Raw genomic sequence first — 24,919 nt, 5'->3', positions numbered from 1 at the left:
TTTGTCTCCAGATGCCATTCCACATGGTTGCATAGTCTCTACAGTGACTCTGGCCTGACGGGGGATTTGCGTCTTTCAGTGTTGAGGCTTTGGCAGCTTTGCTCTGGCTGTGCTGATGATGTGTCTTGAGCAGTGAAGAACAGCTATGTTTGAGCCCACTTGTGAGTGAGTGGTGTTGTCTTTTGTAACCACTGGCCTCGAGATATTCTAGCCAAATATCTTGCTTCGTCTACTATATTTAATCACAAAAGTATGCAAGTATACACCAAAGCACATCCCATTGTATTCAGACTTCACTCTAAGGACTATGGGATGTACTTATTGGGGTCTTTTGTCATTTGTGACAGTAGGTGGCAGACAGGAAATTAGAGATCTGGACATGATACAAAACCGGGGTTCAATGTAGTGAGCATGTGTGCCTAACCACTAGGCCACAGCTCAAAGACACCTTGTGGCTAAATACTTTATCTCCTGGAGATCTCTTGTTTGCCCTTTTGAATAGAAACAAAAGGCCTGTTTGCATGTGATTTGACACCTTAATTTCTCTCATGTTTTTAATGTAAATGTAATATTTAAATCTGCAGTTTGAAGTCACAATGAAATAAAAGTAATTTCCCATATTGTGACACATCAGAGTGAAATGGATTATCAAAAAACAAAAACAATGTAGGGCATGCACTTGGTTCTATCCATAGTTTGTTGATTGGATGGAGGCAGATCTGAATGCGAGCTTGCAATTAATAGCAAGAAAGGGACCAGGTTTAAGTGAGAAATCTGTTTTCACCAGAAGATGGAGTTAGGATATTAAAGAATTGTTTGATTTAAAAATTAAAACATGAAACATATGTTTAGAAGAATTGTTCATAGTAAGATCGTTAAGATACATTTAGAAAATAGGCATTTTTTAGGCATCTATAGGCTAGTTGAATATCAATACTGCTTCGACAAATTATCTGCAGGCGTGTAGAACCATTCTGAAAAGTGGGAAAACACATGGATATTATGTTGGATATTACATTTTCCACAACTTCTTGGCTATAAAGTTGTTCCAGTCTTGATGGCATTACAGTTGCACGTTACTTGCCACATTATAAAAGGCACTGGGCAAGCAAACTGTTTGACAAACTATTTAAATTTCAAAACTACGCAATTTTAGCAGCTAGCCAAAAGCTGATTGGGGTTACTGTCCAGCCTAAAATCTAAAATACTGTAATTATGTGTAATAATGTGACTGCATGTCTGAGGCCAGGGCAGACGCAGGTAATCACACTTGTTTGCTCACATTCTCTGTCTCTGACATAGAGCCTTGTTACTCAAATCTGTGCATTATTTTTTTATGCATTCAGCAGTCCGTCATAAATTACTAAACATTCTAGAATGTCAATCTCAGCATTTCCCCTATGTATATAGTCATCAGCAGTTGAAAGGGGTTTTTAGATTAGGGGAAAGTTTATAGCCTTTGTGGCCTTGTGGAATGACACTCTAGTCATTTGTGTTGGAGATCTTGGCGATTCTTGTAAAATGTGATCATTTAGATGACAAGTTGATGGTTTCTGTGACGTTGTTTTACACATCTTTTGAGGTTACAATACGTAGTCTGAGAGTATTAAGACTAAGCATCCAGTCCTACATACAGTGTAGTTATGTGTAGGTGTAGAAGACTGTCTGTCACATGCACTTTTATCTTAGTTCATGGGGCAAGAACAGATTGTAGCTGAAGGACAGTTCTGGCATGGCGCCTTTACTCGGTAGGGAAATTCCAGAACACTACTTGAGAGCTATTTTTGGTTTCCAACATGTGTCTGATCAGTGCAGGACCACTGCTTGATCCTTAGATAAAGCCTAGTGCACTCTACGAGGATGAAGCTTGTTAGTGAGCAATTGTAGCTACAGTCAAATGGGTTCTTGAATGTTTTATGTATTCTGGGATGTGTGTGAGAGCACACCAAAACAAGTGATTCCAACTTCACTGTGTTGTTCCAAACACAAAAATCATAGCTCCCCTCCTTATCTTTTTCATTCACTTCCTTTCCTGCTCACTCGCGTAAGATGTTTAACATGAGTTTGTGCATTGAGCTGTATGTGTGTGCAGCACAGACTGATCCCATAAAAGTGATGTACAGTGTGATGATCTTGATGATGAAATCTGAACACAAGTGATCACAGGAGATTTGAAACCTTTATAATAGAAGGTGGAAATGGTAATGCAGCTAGGCTGACGACTTCTGAAACGGATCACTGAAAACACATCTTTATACCAGGGGGAAACAGGACCTAATGTGCACAGGCTGACCAGATTTCACCTTAAGGTTTAAGTCAGACAAGACTTTGCATAGCATTATGTGAAGCATATCATTAGAGCTGACATTAAAATGGGTTTGAAAGATTTTTACCTGCAACAAAAGTGCAAAAAACAACAACAATCTTCCATTGTTTGGACACACAAGTAATCCCACCTAAATTTGTTAATGTTGCCCACTCAAACAGATGAGGTGCAGAAATGATTTTTTTTTATTATTTGGTCCGTTTTTTTAACATTTGGCCTGCCAGTAATTGTTCTTTTTTGTATTTGTTTCCAGGTGACAACGAAGAGCTTCCTGGGCCGCTGAGACGTGACTTGGGGCTGGGCGTCTCGTTTCCTGTGGCCCTGCTGGCCCAGACAAGCTCAGACAACCTGCCCTCTGAATGACTACTGGCCGTCCGGTTGCAAGGCTTTGCCAAGCTGTCACCATGAGCAAATACTCACAGTACTTCAACAATACCGTCATACGGGTCCACTATCAATCTGCCAAGCATATGAACGATGCGGATTTTAGAGACCGCGTGGATGGTAAACAAAGCCTGGACACCCTGAAAATTGTATTTGTCATTATCTGCAGTATCATCATCTTGGAAAACCTCCTGGTGCTTATTTCTGTGTTTCGCAACAAGAAGTTCCACTCGGCCATGTTCTTCTTCATCGGAAACCTGGCCTTCTCTGACTTACTGGCTGGCTCTGCTTATATCGCCAACATCTTTCTGTCAGGCCCTATGACATTTAGTTTGGTGCCTGTCCAGTGGTTCATACGAGAGGGGACAGCTTTCATCGCCCTGTCCGCCTCAGTTTTCAGCCTGCTGGCTATCGCTATAGAGCGCTACATTGCCATCACCAAGGTCAAGGTTTACGGCTCCAACAAAACTTGCCGCATGTTCCTTCTGATCGGAGCGTGCTGGGTGATGTCCATCCTTCTGGGAGGTCTTCCTATTATCGGCTGGAACTGTATTAACAACCTGGACGATTGCTCCACTGTCCTGCCTCTCAACACCCGATACTACATCCGGTTTGTCGTCACCATATTTACCATCATCTTGCTGTCCATTGTGATCCTTTACGTTCGCATCTACCTTATTGTGCGCACCAGCCAACTAGAGGCCACCAATTCTCCAGCTTACGCTCTCCTGAAGACCGTCACGATCGTGCTGGGCGTCTTCATCATTTGTTGGCTGCCTGCCTTCACCATCCTTCTCTTGGACACTTCCTGTACGATCCAGCAATGCCCTATCCTCAATAAAGCTGACATCTTCTTCAGCATTGCCATGCTGAATTCTGCGTTGAACCCGTTGATCTACACGTTGCGGAGTAAGGACATGAGGAAGGAGTTCCTCAGGGTTTTGTGCTGCTGGGGGCTGCTCTACTGCGGCAGACCTCCTCACCGCTGCATGGTGCCACTCAAGAGCTCGAGCTCAATGGAGCACTGCACCAACAAACACGAACATCAGTCGACTCCCATCATGCAGGACTGCACTACCTGTGTCTGATTTCGGCTCCACAGTTCCCAGGTGCTTAAAGATAAGGGGAGACTCCATCTTGGAGGCAAGGCACAGAAGACAGAAGCGTTCGGAGACCTCATGGATGAAATGAGAATCACAATCAACGTCTTTGGACTCTTGCATTCAGAACAGATATCACAGGTGTGGTACTGGACTCCCTTGTGCCCTTTGTTACTTGTGTCCTCGCAAAGGTTTCTGACCATCACAGAATAAGACCATCACATATTTGACATTTTCAGGCAAATTAAAGAAAGCCAAATTCCAATGGGAATATGTATTTTAGCTCTTTGACAGAACACGAAAAAACCAAAATGTAAAATATTGCACTTTGTAGACTTCTAGGCAGTTTGGGATTGTATATTTCTCCAATGCTGACTAACCTACCAGAAGTCAAATACAAGATGTATCCTATCCACAAGTTCGGCTGCCACTGTCATGGTTCAGAGATATGAGAGGACATGTGAGGATCGACAATGCACTGAGAGGAATATGAGATGGAATGTAAGGATCGACAATGCACTCCACATGAGCCAAACCACCACGCATGCTTGCAGAACCTTTCCTATGTATTTATCGAATTACTTGATATACATAACACCCTTTGATTACCGACAAGAAAAGTATTCCGCTTCATTGTATTGCATGAAAGTCTAACCTGTGTAAAAACTAATATGTATGACAAACCTATGTACAATTGTCAATGTTACTCCTATTTGTCCATCTAAACTCACTGTCCCTTTTGTTTTTGTTTTTTTACATTCCTAATTTTTCCTAAGAGGAAAGCACACTCGGTAAATGATTACTGAAATCCTGAAATGAGTTTCTCACTGCAGCCGGTGTAAATTCTAGATCTGTTGGCATGACGATGTTGCAGCGTGTGCTTCGTTTTGTGCCCTCTTGACTAATGGAACTGAATAGAATAATGAAGTGTTACAGGCGAACATTTTCGCTGATCGACAGTATTAATGAACTTTATTGTTCTCCTGTTGATTATTGAGCTTGCAGCAACAAGAAGGCTCACACACTGTGAAGTATTAACAACATTTAAAGTTAATTGAAATTGATAGGCCATTGATGGGACAAATTGAGTATGACTTTCTGTCTTTTGAAGGCATATTCATTCTGAAATATGGAGGATGTTAGGTGTCACCCTGTCTTTTAATGGATCACAAGTCTTCAGAAGACAATTTAAACAACCACGGGAAGTCCGCTGTTTTCTTATGCTTCCTCCTGTTGTTATGAATTTACCTTATTGTTGTCATACGTTAATGTCATTAGCCCAACACTTTCACTCATATGATCATACCCATTAACTGTTTGATCCCAACATGTTTTAGTTTCCTCTGTTGATCGGTTTAGTTCAGCAGAGAAAGCACTTTGGCAGCTCTTCCAATGCCAGTCTAATGTATTTTGGTTTTTCTTTCTTTTTTTAATGCATGAAGAGTTTAAGCCTGTGTGAGCATCACTATCACTCCGTTCAATGTAAAACATTGCCTACCCTGTGGAACAATGCTAGTTTTTTTATGATAAATATATTAATGTATGTATGTATGTATCTATGTACAGAATGTATGTAATGTGTATACGTGTAGAATGTCTTGTGTGCAATAGCCTTGTGTTTAGTAGCAAGCTACCTGTGCTAAATCGGTACAATCCCAAACACTAATGTAGGTACATACACATTAGTTCATTCCTTTTTTTTTTAAATAAAAAAATGTAAAAAGTCATTGCTTGATTGTCATTGTCTAATTAATATTTTTAAGGGTGTTCTTGAAAATTATTATTGGTTATTGATTGATATCTAGATTGATTGACTGCATCATGATTGCATTTATGCATTTAGCATATGCTTTAAAGGGATAGTTCACACAAAAAAAGTAGGTTGGTAACCAGACGGTTGATGATATCCATTGACTTTCATAGTAGGAAAAAAAAAAATACTATGGAAATCAATGGCTATGTCAACTTTCAGGTTATCAACATACTCAAAAATATATTTTTTGTTCAACAGAAGAAAGAAACGTATACAGTTTTGGAACAACATGAGGGTGAGTAAATGATGACAGAAGTTTAATTTTTGTGTGAACTGTCCCTTTAAGTGTAACTTCTGAGGTGGTTGTTGTGTGCGTGACAGAAATGATTAATGCCACTACGCAATTTGCTTTGAATTTCTGTCTTAGAGCTTATCCCACATATTACAGAAATCTAAAGAGACAATAAAAAAGGAAACTAAATGTTAGCATGCACGAACATGGTTAAGGGCAGACTCGCTATGACATGAATCTATTTGCTAACAACATTGCCCAACTGTTGGCCTTGATTTCTGACAGTCCAATAAGTGCCAGTTCCAAGGTTTTGTGGGAGTGCAGATGTTTAGCCGAAGGGTTTCTTAGGAAAAGGGGAGTATGACGAGATCAATGGGAATGGCATTATGGAAAAGGGGTTGCTGGGACGGCATGACTATAAGCTGGGGGTACTCTTAGCTAAAAAATAATTTAAAAAAGTAAAAGATTGTGAACCCTGACTGAGTGGGCTTAAAGATAGTCTGGCCTGGTTGTTGTCAAACATCCAGAATTCCTGAGTGGGAACAGCAACCCACCCTGGGAGACAACACAGCTGGGAATATGGCCAAGAGTTCGCCGGAAGTGACGCCAGTCATGGTTAAACAGCTGCAAACATATAGAGTTGTTCTCAGTAAATTCTGTGTGATTTATGTTCATTCTCTACTCCCACTCCACGCCGCATATGTGAGAACACGTTTATTCTGACAAGACATGCATCCAGATGCAAAGCAGTAACTACAGCCGCTGTACAACAGTGCCACCTTGTGATCAGACAAAGAAACGAGTCTAACTCATTATGTCATTGTACTGGCCTATTGTGCCATCTGTAGGATAAACGAAGATGATTATGTGGGCTGATCAAACTATGAATGATGTCAGATGGTTGTGGTTGGCAGTGTGGTGACAGGAGTAGGTTACTACTCAAGACTAATCTAAAATAAAAATAATCTAAAAAAAAAAAAATACAACTTTTAAAATAACTAACTTTTCAATTTGTATTTCTTTATTATTACATATATGTTATGACCATAAAACATATGAATTACTGAAAATCAGTGCATCTGTGTGATTATCTTTTCTTTTGAAAAGTTCAATATAAACATGAATATATTACAATAACAAATCTGAAAACTGAAAATGCAACCTGCAGGAAATGCTGCTGCTGTTGAATTTCTTTAACATTAGTTTCATGTTGATTTTAGGGTGCTTTTATTTCACAGGACTCTGCATTTATTTATGTTTATTTTAATGCGTTTATCTGTTTGCTTGAAGATCCTTTGTTTTCTTTATTAAATATGTGATCATTGTGATAAATTAATGCTACAAATAAACTTGACTGAAATAGATCAAACGAATTGGTCGGCTCGGTTTCAGATTTCTATTCGGTCACTGGCAGTTAAATATTTACATCGGAAGAGTGTAGGCTACGTCGGTTCTTTGGGGCGAATTTGTTGCACCCCTGAGCGAGGCCAAACGTGGTACATCCTATATCGGTTGAATATTCTGAAGCCGTACAAGGGGTGCATATAAAAATAATCCTTGAAAACAACGTACGGTTTGATATTCCTTCACTCTTAAAGTATACATTTCATAATAATAATGTACTTTTCATATACTCATAAGAACGTACCTGAATCATTTACAACCAAAATAGAAACGCACAACTTATTTGACACCGTTGACCCCCGTGCTTTGAATAAGAGTGGTAGCGTCCAACTCGCGTTTCCGCGCGAAAAAGCGGCCCGCGCGTATTTCCCAGCTGCTAGCGTCAATTCATAAAGCCCGTCGAGCCCCTTTAGCGCGCGCTGCTGTTGGCACTGTCAGATTTTAATAACCGCTTTTATCTGTCGTTGTTGTTTTAAATCGTGTTTTTAAATAGTATTTTCTTTGATCAAACTCGAACTTGAAATGCCTACCAGGACCTCACTGTCTCTGCCAGAGGATGTCAAGGAACGGTACGGTGCTCTGTTTGTTTAAAGCAAACTACTGGGTTTGATAGCTCGCTAGTTCGCGGGCTTTGCTCGCGACTCGTTACACATTGATCACGTCACATAACGGTCGCTGTATTAAGTGCTGTTTGAAGATTTAAAAACGTGACGGTTTTGTTTTTTTACTCTAGTTAGCATTTAGCCGTGTTACAAATGCTATAAATGTTTTAAATGCCATTAGCTCGCGTTTAGTTGGCAAAACAGGCGGCGGCTGGTTGTTTAGATGCGATTTGACTCGCAGGTGTCAGTCTGACTACATTTGGCGCCAAATAAACATGTGTCCGTCAGAGTGAAGCCCAGCCCGCCTCCTGTCTCCCTCTACTCAATCACTGCAGAAGTCCTTAGACCCATCCCTACTGAATTCGGCTGCATTTCGTGTAGTTTACTCAAGGGAGATCATCTGAAGTGGTGTTTGTAAGCAAATAAATGCGCGCGTGATTGTTTACTTGTGCGATCACATGCTAGCGTTTGTTGAGAAGAATATATTAGCTGTTGATGTTACAGTAGAGTTAAGACTAAATATGAACAATTAGCATCTGATTTATGGTGTTACGTGTTTTTCTCGTCATTTTGATCACTCAAAGTGGGTGGAGAGATCTGTGGGCAATGTTAATGAGATGTTGTTTACCTTCATGTTCCCAGGCTGCAGGTGCTGGATGAAGGTGGGGATGACAGTCTGTCAGATGAGGTGAGGGGTTTTCATTGCATCCTTCGGAAGTGTATTCAAATAAAATGGTTAGGTTATTCCTGCTTATTACATGGGGATATACATACAAAAAAAGTCAATTTTCTTTGAACTAATGCTGTAAACTGTGTGGAACCCACTCTTCAACACTGTAAATAGATTACTGTACTGGTTACGCTCTTAATAAAGTAGTGGTACTCATTACTTTTTACTTTATAAATCCCATATCAGTCTCAACTAGTTGAACAATACAAGGACTGGCATGAAACTTCTATTTTAATTATTTCAAATATATATAAATTATAACTGCATCAATTATTTGAGCAGACAAAAAAAATTAATGGAAGGTTGCATTAAAAGATACATTTTAATACTGTTAAATCCATTATAGATTTATATAGAATTGTCCTATAGTCTGTACAGTGTCTAAAGGAGTTACATCAGATGTAACTAAATTTCAGAAATTGAGCATATTTGGTGAAATGCTTCTCTATGGTTTATTTTTCTAGCTAGCTATAGAGGCAAGTGTAATGTTACTTGACTTTTCTTTCGTGCTATAACTAGCAGTTTAGAGGAAGAGATTATCAGATCATGTGCCGCTTGAACTGAGGTGCTTACAGTGTCACTATCTTTTTTTATTTGTCCCTTTTTTATGAAATTCAGAGTTTTATTTCAAAAGTAAAAAAGCTGCTTGTGATTTATTGGGAATTTTATATAGGTTCATCAAAATGAGATTTGTTAAATTGAGGAATCTTTTTTTTAATTTTTTTATTTTTTTATTTTTTTCCATCCCAGTCCTACTTAAAAGTTAAAGAAAGTCAGCAAAGTCCACTGAACATACATGTAGCCTGACTGCACTCTTTCTTTCTTCATTGCCCAGGAGTGTGTAAAGGAAAAGCTCAGGTTACTGCAGGAGTTCCTGTTCGCTGATACTCAGGACCAGCTCAAAATCCTTGAGGACAAGTTAAAGAGCTCTGAGCTTTCCACTGTGAGTTTGCTCTGCCCTTTCAATTCTCTCATCTAGAGTAGTTATGAGCACTTGAGCTTGAACTCGTGTCTTTCTGTTTAGGAGGTTTACACATCGGAGGTGAAGGCCATACTGAAGAAAGCTTTGGGAGTTGTCAGGGTGGACGATGGAGTGGAGCAGAATGGACATTCAAATGGCTTCTCTGAAAACGGATCTCACAAGGAGGATGGCGAGCAGGAAGGAGCCATGGATACTCGGGAGGAAGGAGATGCCATAAAGTCTCCCAGCGCCCCAAAGGGAAGGGGTGGCCGTCGCAGTAAAGCAGACTCTGAGACCAAGAGTGAGTTGCATGGCTCTACATTGTGTGCTGGATGTTGAATGTTTAGTGTTTTTATTAATGACACTCTTTCCCCTCCACACAGAATCTCCAGGCAGTAGCAGGGTTACACGCAACTCCGGGAAACAGCCAACTATCCTGTCAATGTTCTCTAGAGTGTAAGTCGAAAATGTAATGTCCGATTGGTGTCCTTTTGTCAGAGTCTGATTTAATTAAAAAATTGCTAGTTGAAAAAGTTTAGTCACTTCCATTTCTAAATGAAAGGTGTTGTACCCTCCTCCAATAGCCCAAAACGCAAGTCTGATGAGTTGAATGGAGAAGCAGCAAATGGTGATGCAGAAGTTAAGACTGAGGAAGATATTACAGAGGAGGTAAAATTGTTTTGCAAGTTAATGTCATTTTATTAAGTCCATGAAAGTAATATTTTAACAGCAGCTTTTCCCTTCGTCAAGGTCCATGAAGAGAAACGCCTTAAAACGGAAGCTGAGAAGTGAGTTCCCTGTTGATGCAAATTTAATAAAACTTGTTCTCCATAGGTAATGCACATGAGTTTAATTCTTATCCCCTCTCTCAGGCTTGACACTGAGAACGCCACTAATGGCAGCATCAAGCCTGTGTCCACAGCCAAGGTGACTCATTTTGTTCCCCATTTGTGCTGCCACTTGATTTAATGCACCAAATTAATCCCATTAATTTTTATTTTAGACGCCTCCGCCGAAATGTCCCGACTGCAGGCAGTTTTTGGATGATTCAGACCTCAAGTTCTTCCAGGGAGATCCTGATAATGCTGTGAGCTTTTTTTTTTTTAACTTAAAGCGGTCTAGATGCCATGACAACTGCTGGATCACTTTTAATTGCATGTTAAAAAAATTGTTTCACATCTATATCTCAAATTTAAAGTTGATATTTTAATGTCTTTGCAACACTTTAAAATGGTGTATATTGTAGTTGGATGAACCAGAGATGTTGACCGATGAGCGTCTTTCCCTCTTTGATGCAAATGAGGATGGTTTTGAAAGCTATGAAGATCTGCCTCAGCACAAGATTACTAACTTCAGGTGATAAAGAGGGATGCATCAAACTGAACGTTACTCGTATTTATTTCCCCAATGATTTGACTGATGTGGTAATCCTCATTCACAGTGTGTATGACAAGCATGGGCACCTGTGTCCGTTTGACTCTGGCCTCATTGAGAAAAATGTGGAACTGTACTTCAGCTGTGCTGTTAAGCCAATCTATGATGACAACCCATGCATGGATGGTATGTTCGAAGTTTTACTAGTGCTGCCCCCTATTAGTCGACTAATTGTTTGTCAATGAGAAAAGGCTTAGTCAACAAGATTTTAGTCAGTCTCAGATAAAACTCCACAGTGTCGGAATCAAGCAAACCGTGAGGGACAGATTGTTAATGTCGGGTCTTTGTGTTAATTGGTTTCGGTCAGAAATCCAAACGTTCACCTATCTATCGACCTCAAATAGCTTATTTGAAACGTAAGTAACTTGGCCGTTCACTCAAACGTTAACCAAGTTAAATGTGCGCTATTATTAGGCACTTATCCAAGTGTTCGTGTGGAAGCTGTATTAGCACACTCTTACTACATGACATGGAGGCGCCGGTATGATCACTAGTTGTTAGGGGTGTAACGGTACACAAAAATCACGGTTCGGTACGTACCTCGGTTTTAAAGTCACGGTTCGGTTTATTTTCGGTACAGTAAGGGAAAGAAATGCAAACATTAAACTGCAGGTTGTTTATTACTATAAACTTTTTTTTAACAATTTGTTTACACTTTTTTTAAACACTTTTTAATAAAATATAATAAAATAGATATAAAATAAAAAAAAAGAATAAGAAATAAAATACTGCTGCAAAGTTCTCCACTAAATAAAATACTCTCAGTCTCAAACCAATATCACATAATAAGATATAATGAGAAATATAAATAAATAACTATGATTACAGTGCAGCATTACCAATCCCAGCTTGTAGGCCTGCTCATATTTAAAAATTAAGGCTGGGAATCGATAAAAAAAAAAAAGAACTAATTAATTGCACAATTTGCTGTAATTAATTGCAATTCCTCCAAGCTTGTAATCATCAATAATTAAACTTATAATCACCTAATTAAATGAAACACGGGGAAAAAAGGAACAGAAAATAGCCCTATATTAAAATAATATTAAACATAAATATATCAATGTATTATTATTTTTCAATAATCAATCAACATAATCAATTTAAGAATTTTTTTTTTTTTTCACTTTTTTAATAATTATCAAAATAAAATATAGTCCAAAGCTATTATTACCAGAGCTTGTGATCAGAGCAGGTCATTTTACCATTTTTGCCAGCATAACTAAACCAGCTCAGCAAACAGAAGTCTACTACTGAGAAATTTCACCTGTTTTGGGTGTTTTGAGTGTTTGGGCCGTTAACGACAGAGCAGAACGCGCAGCGCAAACACGGACTCGAACATTGAGCAGAGAGCGCAGCGGGCCGACACACACACACACACACACACACACACACACACACACACACACACACACACACACACACACACACACACACACACACACACACACACACACACACACACACACACACACACGAAACGGAGAGTGCGGCGGCGCACACGGAGCGGAAAAGCTTTTTTTCGCCCTGCAGTCTATTTTATTGGTTTAGGTTACAGTGACGACGGATAAAACACTGGTAAAACATTAGAATCAGCTGCAGGGCGGGATTTGCGCTGAACGCGGAGACTTCCGCCACTTAATATGTTCGTGTAGAAACACGAAAATGTACCTATGTTCCGCACACAAAATATTGCATGCAGTCATTCGGTACACACGTGCACCGAACCGAAAGCCCTGTACCGAAACGGTTCGGTACGAATACACGTACCGTTACACTGCTACTAGTTGTTGTTGTTGTTTTTTTTTGGTTTTTTTTTTTTTTTTTTGACAACAGCAGAAACAACTTAAAATACTGTCGTCTTTGGTCATACAGATAATGGTCATACATCATTCAAAACTGTTAAGTTTATTTGTGTAACCTCTCAATAACAAGAAAACGTTTGCTTTTGTTAAATAAAAACAAAATTGTTAAAATAAAAAACAAGTCAAGTATATTTGTATAGCACTTTTCACAATACAAATTGTATCAAAGCAGCTTCACAGTATTAAATTAAAATAATACAACAAGGTTTGTTTCTAGTGGAATTTATTGATTGATAAAAATAAATTAATATTCCCAAAATATCCCCAACTGAGCAAGCCAAAGGCAACAGTGGCAAGGAACCGAAAAACTCCATCAAGTGACCTGACGGTGACCTAAAACTCCATCAGGTGACCCAATGGAGAAAAAAAAAAACCTTGGGAGAACCCAGGCTCAGTCGGGGGCCAGTTCTCCTCTGGTGTTTATGAACTAGAAACTACAAACAGGATGTGCTTTCTGCCATCTGTCTCAGTGAACTGGAGCAAATCACAAAACAAACTCTACATATACTTTCCTCACGGGGCAGCGTTCTGCACATAATGTGAATTTCATCATCGGAAGAGTATGCGCAACGCCAGAGGTCGCACATGCGCATTTGTTTTGTTTTTTTAAGAAAACTGCATAAACAGACCAGAACACGTGAAAGCTACAGCAACAATGGAGGCCCACATGGACGAGAGGTTGTGCAAAGAGGTTAAAAGTACCCTCATTTGTACAACTTTAGCATGAACGAATATCAAGATTTACATGAATTGTATCTTGGCGAAATATTGCTCAACTGCATGTGTCGAACGCGTATGAGTCAAAAGGCTGTGCATTCGACTGAAAAACGATGTTTACTTACTGCTTTGAGTGTGTGCTTGAGCGTGGAATAGGCTAGATATTACACACATACTGGGGGAATACTGAACCATAGTCTTTAATATATAATATAAGTAATATAAATGTGTGATTTAGTGACTTCAATGAATGACTAATCTAGAAAATGTAGCTGTAGGGCAGCCCTATTCTTTACAATAAAGACATTTAAATCCTAAAATTAGCAAAATAAAATTGATCAGTGTAGATTAAATGTATTCCAATTGTTCTCTTCAGGCGGGGTTCCTGCCAAGAAGCTTGGTCCCGTCAATGCTTGGTGGATCACTGGTTTTGATGGTGGAGAGAAAGCTTTAATTGGCTTCACAACAGGTAAATGTTTCCTAAAGTAACTTTCTCCTAAACTAAATTTCACCATGCACATTTAGTTCCAACAGTGTATTTATTAGTTTGAATTTTTTCTCCTCCACAGCCTTTGCTGACTACATTCTAATGGACCCCAGTGAGGAGTACTCGCTCATTTTTGCTCTGATGCAGGAGAAGATCTACATGAGCAAGATTGTGGTTGAATTTCTCCAGAAGAACCAGGACGCCACATATGAGGACCTGCTTAACAAAATTGAGGTAAGCTGATTGAAATGTTGAAGCACAGTAAGTCTCTTGTCCCCCAGAAGCAGTGCTGATGTTCATCCATGTCTTTTAGACTACTGTTCCGCCTGCTGGGCTCAACTTCAACCGTTTCACTGAGGACACACTGCTGCGCCATGCCCAGTTTGTGGTGGAGCAGGTGGAGAGCTATGATGAGGCTGGAGACTCAGACGAGCAGCCCATCATCGTCACTCCCTGTATGCGAGACTTGATCAAGCTGGCTGGTGTTACTTTGGGAAAGAGGTGAGTTTATAGAGTGAAGGTCTTTTGGATGTTTCAGTGAGATCATTGAGTCATGTTTGACTAATATAATAGCCAAATGCTTATACCCAGAGAGCAGTGTGGCAAGGTTTGCACACTATTCAAACCTATTAAATTAGCCTGAAACTCGATGCTCTTAGATAATGAGCTGATATTCCATCCTGAAAGAGGTTGTGGATATCTGCATGTTAAGAATTGAAATGCCCATCATTCACAAAGTTGCAAAGGGCCTGCCTATTGTATTTATTGTCTCCATATATACTTGCGCAATATTTAAGTTTAAGTATGTTTAAGTTACTCTAATAGGTGATGGGGGTGCAAAGGTTTCTTAATTGGCAGGTAGAGATTGTAATTGGCTTTAGATGCTCAAATTATGATGTACTCCTACTGTCTGACCCTTTGCTCTTAATGGAGTCATTTTAACGATATTTGTTTGCTTTCAGTGACTAAATGCTTTAACTTAACGTTTTAAGTTTTGGGTGAACTTTGAAGCTATGGTAGGCTCTGAACATTCAGTGTTTTGTTGGGTTCACTCGTGCTTGTTCCATGATCTCCTGTTTCTAATGAGCCTCTAACCTTCCCTAACGCAGCAGGCAGCTGTACTGGTATGTAAAACCTGATGTTTCTGCAGAGTGTGTGGCTTGGTTTTTATCCATTTTCCCAAACGCTCAACTTCAATAGTCTGTGTTGGTGGCAACCTACTTCACTAGCTGAAAGGGGTGGGTGACGAGAACAAGAGTATTTTCCATAGCTCTTTCCACCCCAACTAGCATGGCTCTGCATAACAGATGTTAATTTGCGCTCCCATTGTTTGAGTTTACAAGTTTCCCATTTGGAGAAACTATGCCTCTGAAGGAACTGAATGTCCTTTTTCTGTTAAAAAAAAAAAAAAAAAGCTGATCTCCACAAATGATCTTTAAAATAGACTTTGAATAGACTATCACCCAGTCTTGACAAACTGTCAATCCATTCAGTGTATTGTGACCTCCATACATATTACATGCATGGCTCTATTTTCGCTTGGCTGTTTAGTGGCTTCTGTAAAAGAAATTGAATGTTGTGTATTTGTTTCTTATTGCATTTTTTTTTTTTTTTTTTTTCTCCCCTCAGGAGAGCAGCCAGAAGACAAGCCATTCGTCATCCCACCAAGATTGAGAAGGACAACAAGGGCCCGACTAAAGCCACCACCACTAAACTGGTCTACCTAATCTTTGACACCTTTTTCTCCGATCAGATTGACCAGAACAATAAGGATGGGGGAGTGAAGAGACACCGGTGTGGTGTCTGTGAAGTAGGTTCTCCAGAAATTGCCTTTAGTGCAACCAAATTAAGCCTGCAAATGTCCGTGTGACAAGACTGTTATAATTCCGTTTATCTTTCAGGTGTGTCAAGCACCAGATTGTGGCAAGTGTTCAGCCTGTAAGGATATGATCAAGTTTGGTGGCAGTGGCAGAAGTAAACAGGCCTGTCAGAAGAGGAGGTATGCTTTTGCTGGGAAGTCTTCATACTTCTGTAATTCTGCTTGGCAGAAATGTAATATTGTTTCCATGTGATGTGAAATGTCTGAGCTAGTTTTGAATTCTATCTTTAACATGACTACTGCTTATGATCTTGGCTTGGTCTCTCCTGTCTTTGCTAATCTTTCTAGATGTGAAAATCTGTTTGTTCATTGGAACAACAGACACAATGAGCCAGATCTCTGTTCAGTGCTGACTGACTAAAGCAAGAGTCTGCTCTTTATTAGCATGTCGTATTGAGTGTGAATAGGAAACTTTTTAGGAAGCGCTTTATTGCCTGCCAGTTTATCCAGCTCTGTGGCCTTGGTTTTGTTTGCCAGGTTAAAGCTAAATGGGTGTCTTCTCTTTTCCAGATGTCCCAACCTGGCAGTGAAAGAAGCGGAGGATGATGAGAATATGGAAGAGGAGGATGTGTTACCAGTTCTTAAAGAGAGAAAGAAGATGTCTCAGGCCAAGAAAAAGAAACAGACCAAGAATAAGATCAGCTGGGTGGGAGAGCCCATCAAAGTATGTGGTTTCACTTGCATTGAGAACCTGGATGTCCACTTCTAGGACTTTAAGTATTGATCTTGTCCTTTTCAGACTGAGGGAAAGAAGGAATACTACATGAAAGTGCGTGTTGAGAATGAGGTGGTTGAGGTTGGAGATTGTGTGTCTGTCAGCCCAGATGACCCTTCACACCCCCTCTACTTGGCAAGGTAACCTTTATCAAAGCAAATTTGCGTTTTTGCAAGGAGGTTAAACCAAACATGCCTTTAATGGCAACATTTTTATTGCCTCAAATCGATATGCCATTGGTTTCCTTTTGTTTGTAGGATTACAGCATTGTGGGAGGATGGTGAAAAGATGTTTCATGCCCACTGGTTCTGCCGTGGCACCGATACTGTGCTTGGAGAGTCATCAGACCCTCTTGAGCTGTTTCTTGTGGATGAGTGTGAAGACATGCAGCTGAGTTTTGTCCATGGCAAGGTCAACGTCCTCTACAAGGCTCCATCTGAAAACTGGTTCATGGAGGTACAGATGCTGAAGTCTGAGCTACATTTGTTTGGTAACGAACTGGGCAGAAGTTTTAATATTTGTATGCTTTTAGGGTGGCATGGATGATGAAATCAAAGTCATCGAGGATGATGGCAAAAGCTTCTTTTATCAGCTCTGGTATGAAGGGGAATGTGCTCGCTTTGAGACTCCTCCCAGTGTCACACCATCGGAGGACTGCAAGTATAAGTACGTACTGCTTTTGAGCCCCTTTTCTTTCCTGTGGTTTGTTTCTTTCTTTGCATGCACTTTAATGCATGTTTTATCGCAGGTTCTGTGCCAGCTGCACCAGGATTAAGGAACGAATGGCTCAGGATGCGCCTCATGCCTATGAGCCCCTGGAGGATGAGGAGAGTGACTCTAAAGCCTTCTATGGGTTGGCTAGCCTGAAGGGAGAGCAGTACAGAGTAGGAGACAGCGTCTATCTACCCCCCGAGGCTTTTAATTTTGTGTAAGTTTTTTTATTTTTTTTAAAGCCTTAAGATGTTTTGAGATTGAAACGAGTTTTATTAAATGTGTCTTTTCTCTCTTAGGGTAAAGGTTGCTAGCCCAGTGAAGCGTTCTCACAGAAAGGAGGATGTTGATGAGGATCTTTACCCAGAATACTATAGGAAGTCCTCCGATTACATAAAGGGCTCAAACCTGGATGCTCCAGAGCCCTTCCGTATTGGCCGCATCAAAGAAATCTTTTGCAGCAAGCGCAGCAATGGAAAGCCGGACACAAGCGAGATCAAACTGCGCCTCTATAAATTCTACAGGTGACACATTTTCATCCTCTTGCATGTTAACCACTGGATCTGCTTTTAAATGTTGTACTTCAGGAAATTGATTTCCTTCCAGTTTCCATTTAAGGTTGTACATTAAACTGAACTGATTTTTATTTTTTTCCTTCCCCTGCCATGATGACGGTTGCTTTCAGGCCTGAAAACACTCATAAAGGACCAAAGGGTGCCTACCACTCTGACATAAACCAGCTCTACTGGAGTGATGAAGAGGTGAACGTGAACATGGCGGATGTGCTGGGCCGCTGTCGTGTGGAGTATGCAGAGGATCTTGTGGAAAGTGTGCAGGACTATTCAAGTAGAGGACCTGATCGCTTTTATTTCCTAGAGGTAAGAATCTTTAAAGAGCAAATTAGTGGTATTGTGGTGGAGTCATGAGTGAGTTTGCAACCTTTTTTTTAAGCTGCACTGATTTTTCAATAAAGCAGATTTGAGTTAAATGGTTAGCCACTTGGTTTTTCTGTTGTTTGAAGGTTTTTGTTTTCTTTAGGCTTATAATGCCAGGACTAAGAGCTTTGAGGATCCTCCCAATCATGCCCGATCAGCCGTGAATAAGGGCAAAGGGAAAGGAAAGGGGAAAGGTAACAGTGTAAATTTCCATTCACACCAAGGACAACTAAAACTATTATATTTTGTCTGTTACATTTTATCTCACCTAAATTTTGCTTTGTTTACACAGCACAAGGAAGCTTGATTTCAAACTTGAATTGAATTCACAAAATAAAAAAGAACAAACAAATTACAAGCAGAAGCACAAATAAATGCAATAAAATACAAATGAGATTGGTTTAAGGTTTTCAGGTTGGTCTAACTGTATTCAGGTACAGGATACAGAAATTGAATAAATTAAATGCAGATTGATTCTTCTTGCTGGCTTTTGAAGCACAATAAGCTGCTAAAAAGCTCTGTTTGGTACTAGTCATCTGTTTGAGAGGCAGCTTTGTGTGTGAGCTCCGGGTATCTCTCAGAGCGTGCAGGTACTATTGAATGTTTAAATGGGCAAGTTGTGCACTTAGTAACGGTGCAACAATAGGCCGATTGGGCAAGTGACAATTCTGTCCCGAAGCGCGAGTGAAAGTCTTGTATTGCAGCTTGCTTGTGAAGCCATGTGTGCATTTTGAAGGGGTGATTCAGCGCTACCGCATCTCTCACACTGTTTGTGAAATTGTCTTGCATATAATTATATAATTACTGATTTTATCTGGTAATCTGTGAATTAATTTGCTCATTCAGCCAACAAGCTAATGTTATGTTTGTGGGAATTTCTCTCCTTATAAGAGCATAACCTGTGGGAAGGAGTAAAATTATGCGCAATTCAAGCCATGAAAGGTTTTTTTCTGTTCTTCCCCAGCTAATGAATGATTAGAACAGACATCCAGTCTCAATCCATCCTGCTGTAAAGAGTTTGAGCATTAGGTGACAGGACATGACTGCAGCACGTGCTTATAAGCAATGTTATCGTGTGTTGGTGTGGACCCGAATATGGTTTATTACAGTCATTCTTCGTGAGAACAGGCCTTAAATTTGGGACGACAATTCATGGAATCCTTGGCCAGTTTCTAGCCAATGAAACAGGATAACTAGAACAAATTCCATCATTGATGCAATTTTGTTTAAAAACCCTCCATAAAACAATCACGACTGCCTGGAGGAAAATTACAACCAAATAATTTGTGCATTGTGATTGTTTGCAGGGAAAGGGAAAGGTAAATCAGCCTCACAGGAATCACCGGATCAGGAGCCGCAAGAGCCGACAGTCCCCAAACTGCGCACACTGGATGTGTTCTCTGGCTGTGGTGGTCTGTCTGAGGGTTTCCATCAAGCAGGTTGGGCTTCTATTCAAAACCTCTTTATAGACCTGTTGAATTATATGTATCTTATATTCAGGGCTTGACATTAATGCTTATCAGGGACAGGTGTTTGTTTTTCAAGGGGCAAGTAAAAGCAGACAAGTTGCCTGATTAATAAAATCAAGAATCACCAGAAGACGAGTGATTCAGATTTTTATTACATTAAGTGGTGATTGATAGTGGATAATATATAATGTATAAGGTTCAGGGGTGCAAACAGCGCGCTTTTCGGCGCCTCCCGCTTTTTTCACGTCAGTTTGGGTGACTTATGTGAATCGTGCAGATCCGAAGAGTTTTTTTAAGAAGGAGGGGGAGGGGGGGGGGGGGGGGGTTGAGAGGGTCTGATTATAATTTAACCAACAGTAATTCTGGATTGCGTCCACCAACAAGTAAATAGGAAATAAGCGAATCAGAACACTGCGCGCCAAACCAGCAGTATGTGCGCAAGCGTGAACCACTAGTGTTTCTGTCTTACTCTGGATCTGCCACTGCATCACATTTCTCTCTGCGTGGCGTGGAGTGTCCGTTTTTATGTCGGCTCTCGTTATCTGGTTAGAGCTTGTGTTAGAGCACAATGCCTGCGTGACATACACACTTCTCGAGCCGCGCCGAAACCGCGTGCTAGAAATAGAACCGCAACCGACGCCTATTTTTCACGCGACACGCAAGAGTGTTGGAAGTTTTCAGACAAAATAGAAGGCGCAAATACATATTAATAAATTACATTTTGATGCTTAAAAGTCTCTCGGTTTTGACAAATGCATATATAATTGTAATTTAAAAAAATAGGCCTAATTATCGATTTTCAAATATTGCCCCTGTCAATAGGCCTACAGAACGAAATATTCTGTAGCCTATTTTGCCGTCAATACTGCCGACGTTGTCTTTGCTGTATCAGGCTATAAGTTATATATTAACATCCAAATGTAGATGGTCTGTCGGCGCACAGAGCCACGCAGTCGCAGACAGCACGTGAAGTTCGTGAACACCGAATTCCCTTTTCTTTCTTATCTATTTGTGTTTGAACAGACATGTGCACGAAAAAATAAGCCAGTGTCCGTCTCAACGAGTTTCCCCATAAACGCAGTCAAAATAAAACGGATGCGTGTCATTACCGGTATTAGATACGTGCATTCGTCTTAAAGGGACAGCACCCAATATACCTGCAGCTGTGTGTCACCAAAGTTAATCAAACAACAAAAGAGAAAGAGAAAAATCACATTTTGTCAAAAGATAAACTATTAATACTTAATACAGTTAATTTACCTGAAAAACATAAAGCACTGCTTTATTTCTCGTGTATTTGTGTTTTATTGTATTTATATTTGTTTTGTTTATTAGTTTCTATGCAGATGCACTAGGGCTAGGCCTACCCTACACAATTACCCCAATCATCCTAGAATTATTAATTCTTTACAAAAACAGCTATTCAAATCATCAGGTGAAATTGCTTTCAGGAAGTAGCAGTAAAGCAAGAAGAAGTGCAAGATAGTTTTTCTAAATTTCATTTGACTCTATGTGCCTATAGGGGTGGGTTGGGCATGGTGGCAATGTAGTATCTGGGGGAAGCACTTTATAAAGGTAAAAAGAAAATGCTCTTGGGGTATATGGCACATATGCAGATATAAATGCTGATAGAATGTCGTTCCCTGCTTATGCATTTCTTTTCCCAAACACCAGGAATCTCAGAGACTAATTGGGCCATAGAGATGTGGGATCCTGCCGCTCAGGCTTTCAGATTGAACAATCCTGGCACCACAGTTTTCACAGAGGACTGTAATGTCCTTTTGAAGCTGGTCATGTCTGGAGAGAAGACCAACTCTCTTGGACAGAAGCTGCCTCAGAAGGGTGACGTGGAGATGCTCTGTGGTGGGCCGCCCTGCCAAGGGTTCAGTGGAATGAACCGCTTCAACTCGCGCACATACTCAAAGTTCAAGAACTCTCTGGTTGTCTCTTATCTGAGGTCAGCACAATGAGTCTTTCTGTAAAATGAGGCTTTGCATATTTGGAAATGCTGGATATATTCACCATTTGTGTGCATCATTCTTTCCTTTCAGTTACTGTGACTATTACAGACCAAAGTTCTTCCTGCTGGAGAATGTGAGGAACTTTGTGTCGTTCAAGCGCTCCATGGTCTTGAAACTCACGCTGCGCTGTCTGGTTCGCATGGGATACCAGTGCACCTTTGGTGTGCTACAGGCAAGTTGTTGTATTAAAAAGTAAATGTTAATCTATTATAAAAGTGCTAATTTGATGTCAACATGCTAGCCCATTTTATCCTCCTTTGCCCCCTCATCTGACTGTAGATATCATTTTGATTTTTTTTTTTTTTTCCTTTCAGACTAAAATGCCTAAGCAAAGGGTTACTTTCTTTCATCATTCATGCACATTCATTAATCTCTTATCTTCTGCAGGCTGGACAGTATGGGGTGGCCCAGACCCGACGCAGGGCGATCATCCTGGCTGCAGCCCCGGGTGAAAAGCTGCCCCGTTACCCTGAACCCCTGCATGTGTTTGCCCCACGAGCATGTTCTCTTAGTGTGGCGGTTGACGAAAAGAAATACGTCAGCAATGTGACTCGGTACGCATTTGTGAACAGTAATGCTGGAGTCACTTTAGTAAATTCTGCAGTTTTCTATACTAATCTTACACTTATTTCTTCTCCAGTGGAAATGGGGGTGTTTATCGCACCATCACAGTGCGGGACACCATGTCTGACCTCCCTGAGATTCGTAACGGAGCCGCAGCTCTGGAGATCTCCTACAATGGTGAGCCGCAGTCCTGGTTCCAGAGACACATTCGTGGCTCTCAGTACCAGCCCATCCTCCGGGACCACATCTGTAAGGTCAGTCCCTCTCCAGTGCTGTCGGCATTGACTTGGTGCCTTTTGACACTCGGAAAATAGTTAAATGACACTGCTTATCAGTGGCTTTGAATTAAATGTATTGCATGAGTGAAAAGCAAAAATAAGTAACAAGTAACTTGGACCAAAACTGCGGCTGTTGAGACATTTCCTGTCAGATATACAGGAAGTTAAGGGTTAGATAACAAAGCTCACTCAAGTCTTATCAATATGTTGCTAAATTAGGTTTTGCAAGAGAGAAGGCACCATAGTTCAGACCACAAGCTGAGCAGGTTGATAACTGGATTTTTGTGGTGTTGTAGGACATGAGCGCCCTGGTCGCGGCCCGCATGCGCCACATTCCTTTGGCTCCTGGTTCTGACTGGAGGGATCTGCCTAATATTGAGGTGCGGCTGCGGGACGGCACCACCACAAAAAAGCTTCGCTACAGCCACCCCGACAAAAAGAATGGCCGCAGTGGCACCGGTGCTTTAAGAGGAGTGTGTTCCTGTGCTGAGGGTCTGTAATTCAATCAGTTGGAGCTTTTTTTTGTTTGTTTTTCAATTAATCAAAATCCTGACTTGCCAGTTACTGTCTCATTGCACTAGGAAAACCATGTGACCCTGCAGACAGGCAGTTCAACACATTGATTCCCTGGTGTCTGCCTCACACGGGTAACCGGCACAATCACTGGGCTGGTCTGTACGGCCGTCTGGAATGGGACGGCTTCTTCAGCACTACGGTGACCAATCCTGAGCCTATGGGAAAGCAGGTATTGCCTTCATAGGCCATTTGCTAACCTGTCGTGACATGAAGCATAAAGAGACCACTTTTCTTTTTACATGAACAGATCTTTCTGACCCTACACTTTTGAATTAATTTGAATTAAACTTTTTTTTTTTTTTTAATTAATACTTTTTATTTGGCAAGGATGCATGAAATTGATCAAGTGACATTAATGTTGGAGAACTCTAATTTAAGTGTCGTTTTCCATTTAAAGAGCCCCCCCCAAAAAAACACCATTTTCAACATTGATTAAATGTTTCTTAGCAAATTATATTAGAATGATTTCTGAAGGATCATGTGACACTGAAGATTGGAGTAATGATGTAGAGCAGGGGTGTCAAACTCAGTTCCTGGAGGGCCACAGCCCTGCAGAGTTTAGCTTCAACCCTAATTAAACACACCTGATCAGCTAATCAAGTCCTTCAGGCTTATTTGAAAACTGCAGGTGTGTGTTGAAGCAGGGTTGGAACAAAACTGTGTAGGGCTGTGGCCCTCCAGGAACTGAGTTTGACACCTGTGATGTAGAAGATTCAGCTTTGCCATCACAAAAATAAGTTACATTTGAAAATAGATAACCACTATTGGAAATATTTCACAATATTACTGTTTTGTGGTCTTCTCACCATGATTGCATTGAACGGCTATAAACTTCAGTTTACAGCAGTTTGAGTTCACAAGCTGACTTTCCCTGTTAAAAACCATGTTGTGCCCTGTTGCAGTGGTACTGATGTTAATGAAGCTGTTGTTTTCCCCAGGGACGCGTCCTGCACCCTGAGCAGCACCGTGTGGTGAGTGTCAGGGAATGTGCACGCTCCCAGGGCTTCCCAGACACCTATCGCTTCTTCGGCAACATCCTAGACAAACACAGACAGGTATGATGCTTCAGCTAAACCCTTTCACTTCTCATCTTGTGAAGTGTAAATTAAAAGTAACACTTATCTGTCCTTGTATTTCTCAGGTTGGTAATGCTGTGCCTCCACCCCTCTCCAAAGCCATTGGCCTGGAGATCAAGAGATGTGTGCAGGAGAGAGTAAAGGAGAACGCTGCAGGTGTTTTTTTTTATTTTTCTTGTTCAAGTACTTCTCACTATAACAAATTTTAATCTCCTGTTCAACATTTTCTCTCTCAGAGCCTGTAAAAAAGGAGAAGATGGAGGTTTGAAACTAAAGCCATCTCATAAAACAGCAGGCCATTTGCATTGTGTTTGGGAGTGTGTGTGTGATGCATCAGCCCATTAAACTCATTCCATTCATTCATAAGCTAGTCTGGAGCCCGGCCGCTTCAGTGGCATTTCTATGGACAGTCTGTGCAGTGCCATTATGTGATGTTTTATCAATTTCTAAATGTGGTTTTAACCGTGTATTTGCAATTATCCACTCAGACAGTGGCATAAATTCTATGTAGTTTTTTATATGTTGTAATATTTCAAATAAAGCTCTTATTCAATGGTTTCATTGTTGTCATATGGGTTTTGTTTTTTTCTGAAATCTAATAAATGGGGTATGTCTGATTCGCTTAAAAAAAAATCAGTTG

General features: G+C 40.5%; 2 protein-coding genes across 7 annotated transcripts in view; both read left to right on the top strand.

Moving 5' to 3' along the window:
- Nucleotides 1–4,973, top strand: part of s1pr2 (sphingosine-1-phosphate receptor 2) — a 32,179-nt gene extending 27,206 nt beyond the window's left edge. For 2 of the 3 annotated variants that reach the window (XM_079883459.1, XM_079883458.1), the window contains exon 2: nt 2,580–4,973. In XM_079883459.1, coding sequence (XP_079739585.1) covers nt 2,686–3,798 — 1,113 coding nt within the window. In that variant the 5' untranslated portion in view covers nt 2,580–2,685 and the 3' untranslated portion in view covers nt 3,799–4,973. The remainder of the gene's footprint in view (nt 1–2,579) is intronic. The other variant, XR_013822509.1, reaches the window with a different exon arrangement.
- A 2,598-nt stretch (nt 4,974–7,571) lies between these two features.
- On the top strand, nt 7,572–24,838 carry dnmt1 (DNA (cytosine-5-)-methyltransferase 1). Of its 4 annotated transcripts, none has more exons than XM_079886926.1 (35): nt 7,591–7,828; nt 8,504–8,549; nt 9,427–9,534; nt 9,616–9,853; nt 9,936–10,008; nt 10,137–10,221; nt 10,303–10,340; nt 10,425–10,479; nt 10,556–10,639; nt 10,799–10,908; nt 10,994–11,112; nt 13,945–14,037; nt 14,138–14,289; nt 14,369–14,556; nt 15,165–15,179; nt 15,685–15,865; nt 15,957–16,054; nt 16,445–16,598; nt 16,674–16,789; nt 16,907–17,105; nt 17,182–17,315; nt 17,398–17,577; nt 17,660–17,884; nt 18,046–18,238; nt 18,399–18,489; nt 19,609–19,734; nt 21,439–21,721; nt 21,816–21,957; nt 22,173–22,339; nt 22,426–22,603; nt 22,924–23,119; nt 23,209–23,372; nt 24,142–24,258; nt 24,345–24,435; nt 24,516–24,838. In XM_079886926.1, the coding sequence occupies exons 1-35, from the start codon at nt 7,782–7,784 to the stop codon at nt 24,545–24,547; spliced, it is 4,518 nt and encodes a 1,505-aa protein (XP_079743052.1). In that variant the 5' UTR covers nt 7,591–7,781; the 3' UTR covers nt 24,548–24,838. The 4 variants fall into 4 exon arrangements, with proteins under 4 accessions (XP_079743054.1, XP_079743053.1, XP_079743052.1 ...); XM_079886925.1 differs by having other exon boundaries at nt 19,603–19,734; XM_079886928.1 differs by lacking the exon at nt 15,165–15,179 and having other exon boundaries at nt 7,572–7,828.
- Nucleotides 24,839–24,919: the final 81 nt, after the last annotated feature.

Source organism: Squalius cephalus, assembly GCF_949319135.1.
Source record: "Squalius cephalus genome assembly, chromosome: 1".
Lineage (NCBI taxonomy): Eukaryota > Metazoa > Chordata > Actinopteri > Cypriniformes > Leuciscidae > Squalius > Squalius cephalus.
This window is presented reverse-complemented; position numbering and strand designations above follow the sequence as displayed.

What these genes read in the sequence shown, in the direction of transcription:
- dnmt1 (XM_079886925.1), top strand. Translation starts at nt 7,782, where the DNA reads ATGCCTACCAGGACCTCACTGTCTCTGCCAGAGGATGTCAAGGAACG. An exon ending in CCAGAGGATGTCAAGGAACG is followed by an intron (nt 7,829 to 8,503) that starts GTACGGTGCTCT and finishes TCATGTTCCCAG; the next exon opens with GCTGCAGGTGCTGGATGAAG. An exon ending in TCCTAGACAAACACAGACAG is followed by an intron (nt 24,259 to 24,344) that starts GTATGATGCTTC and finishes TGTATTTCTCAG; the next exon opens with GTTGGTAATGCTGTGCCTCC.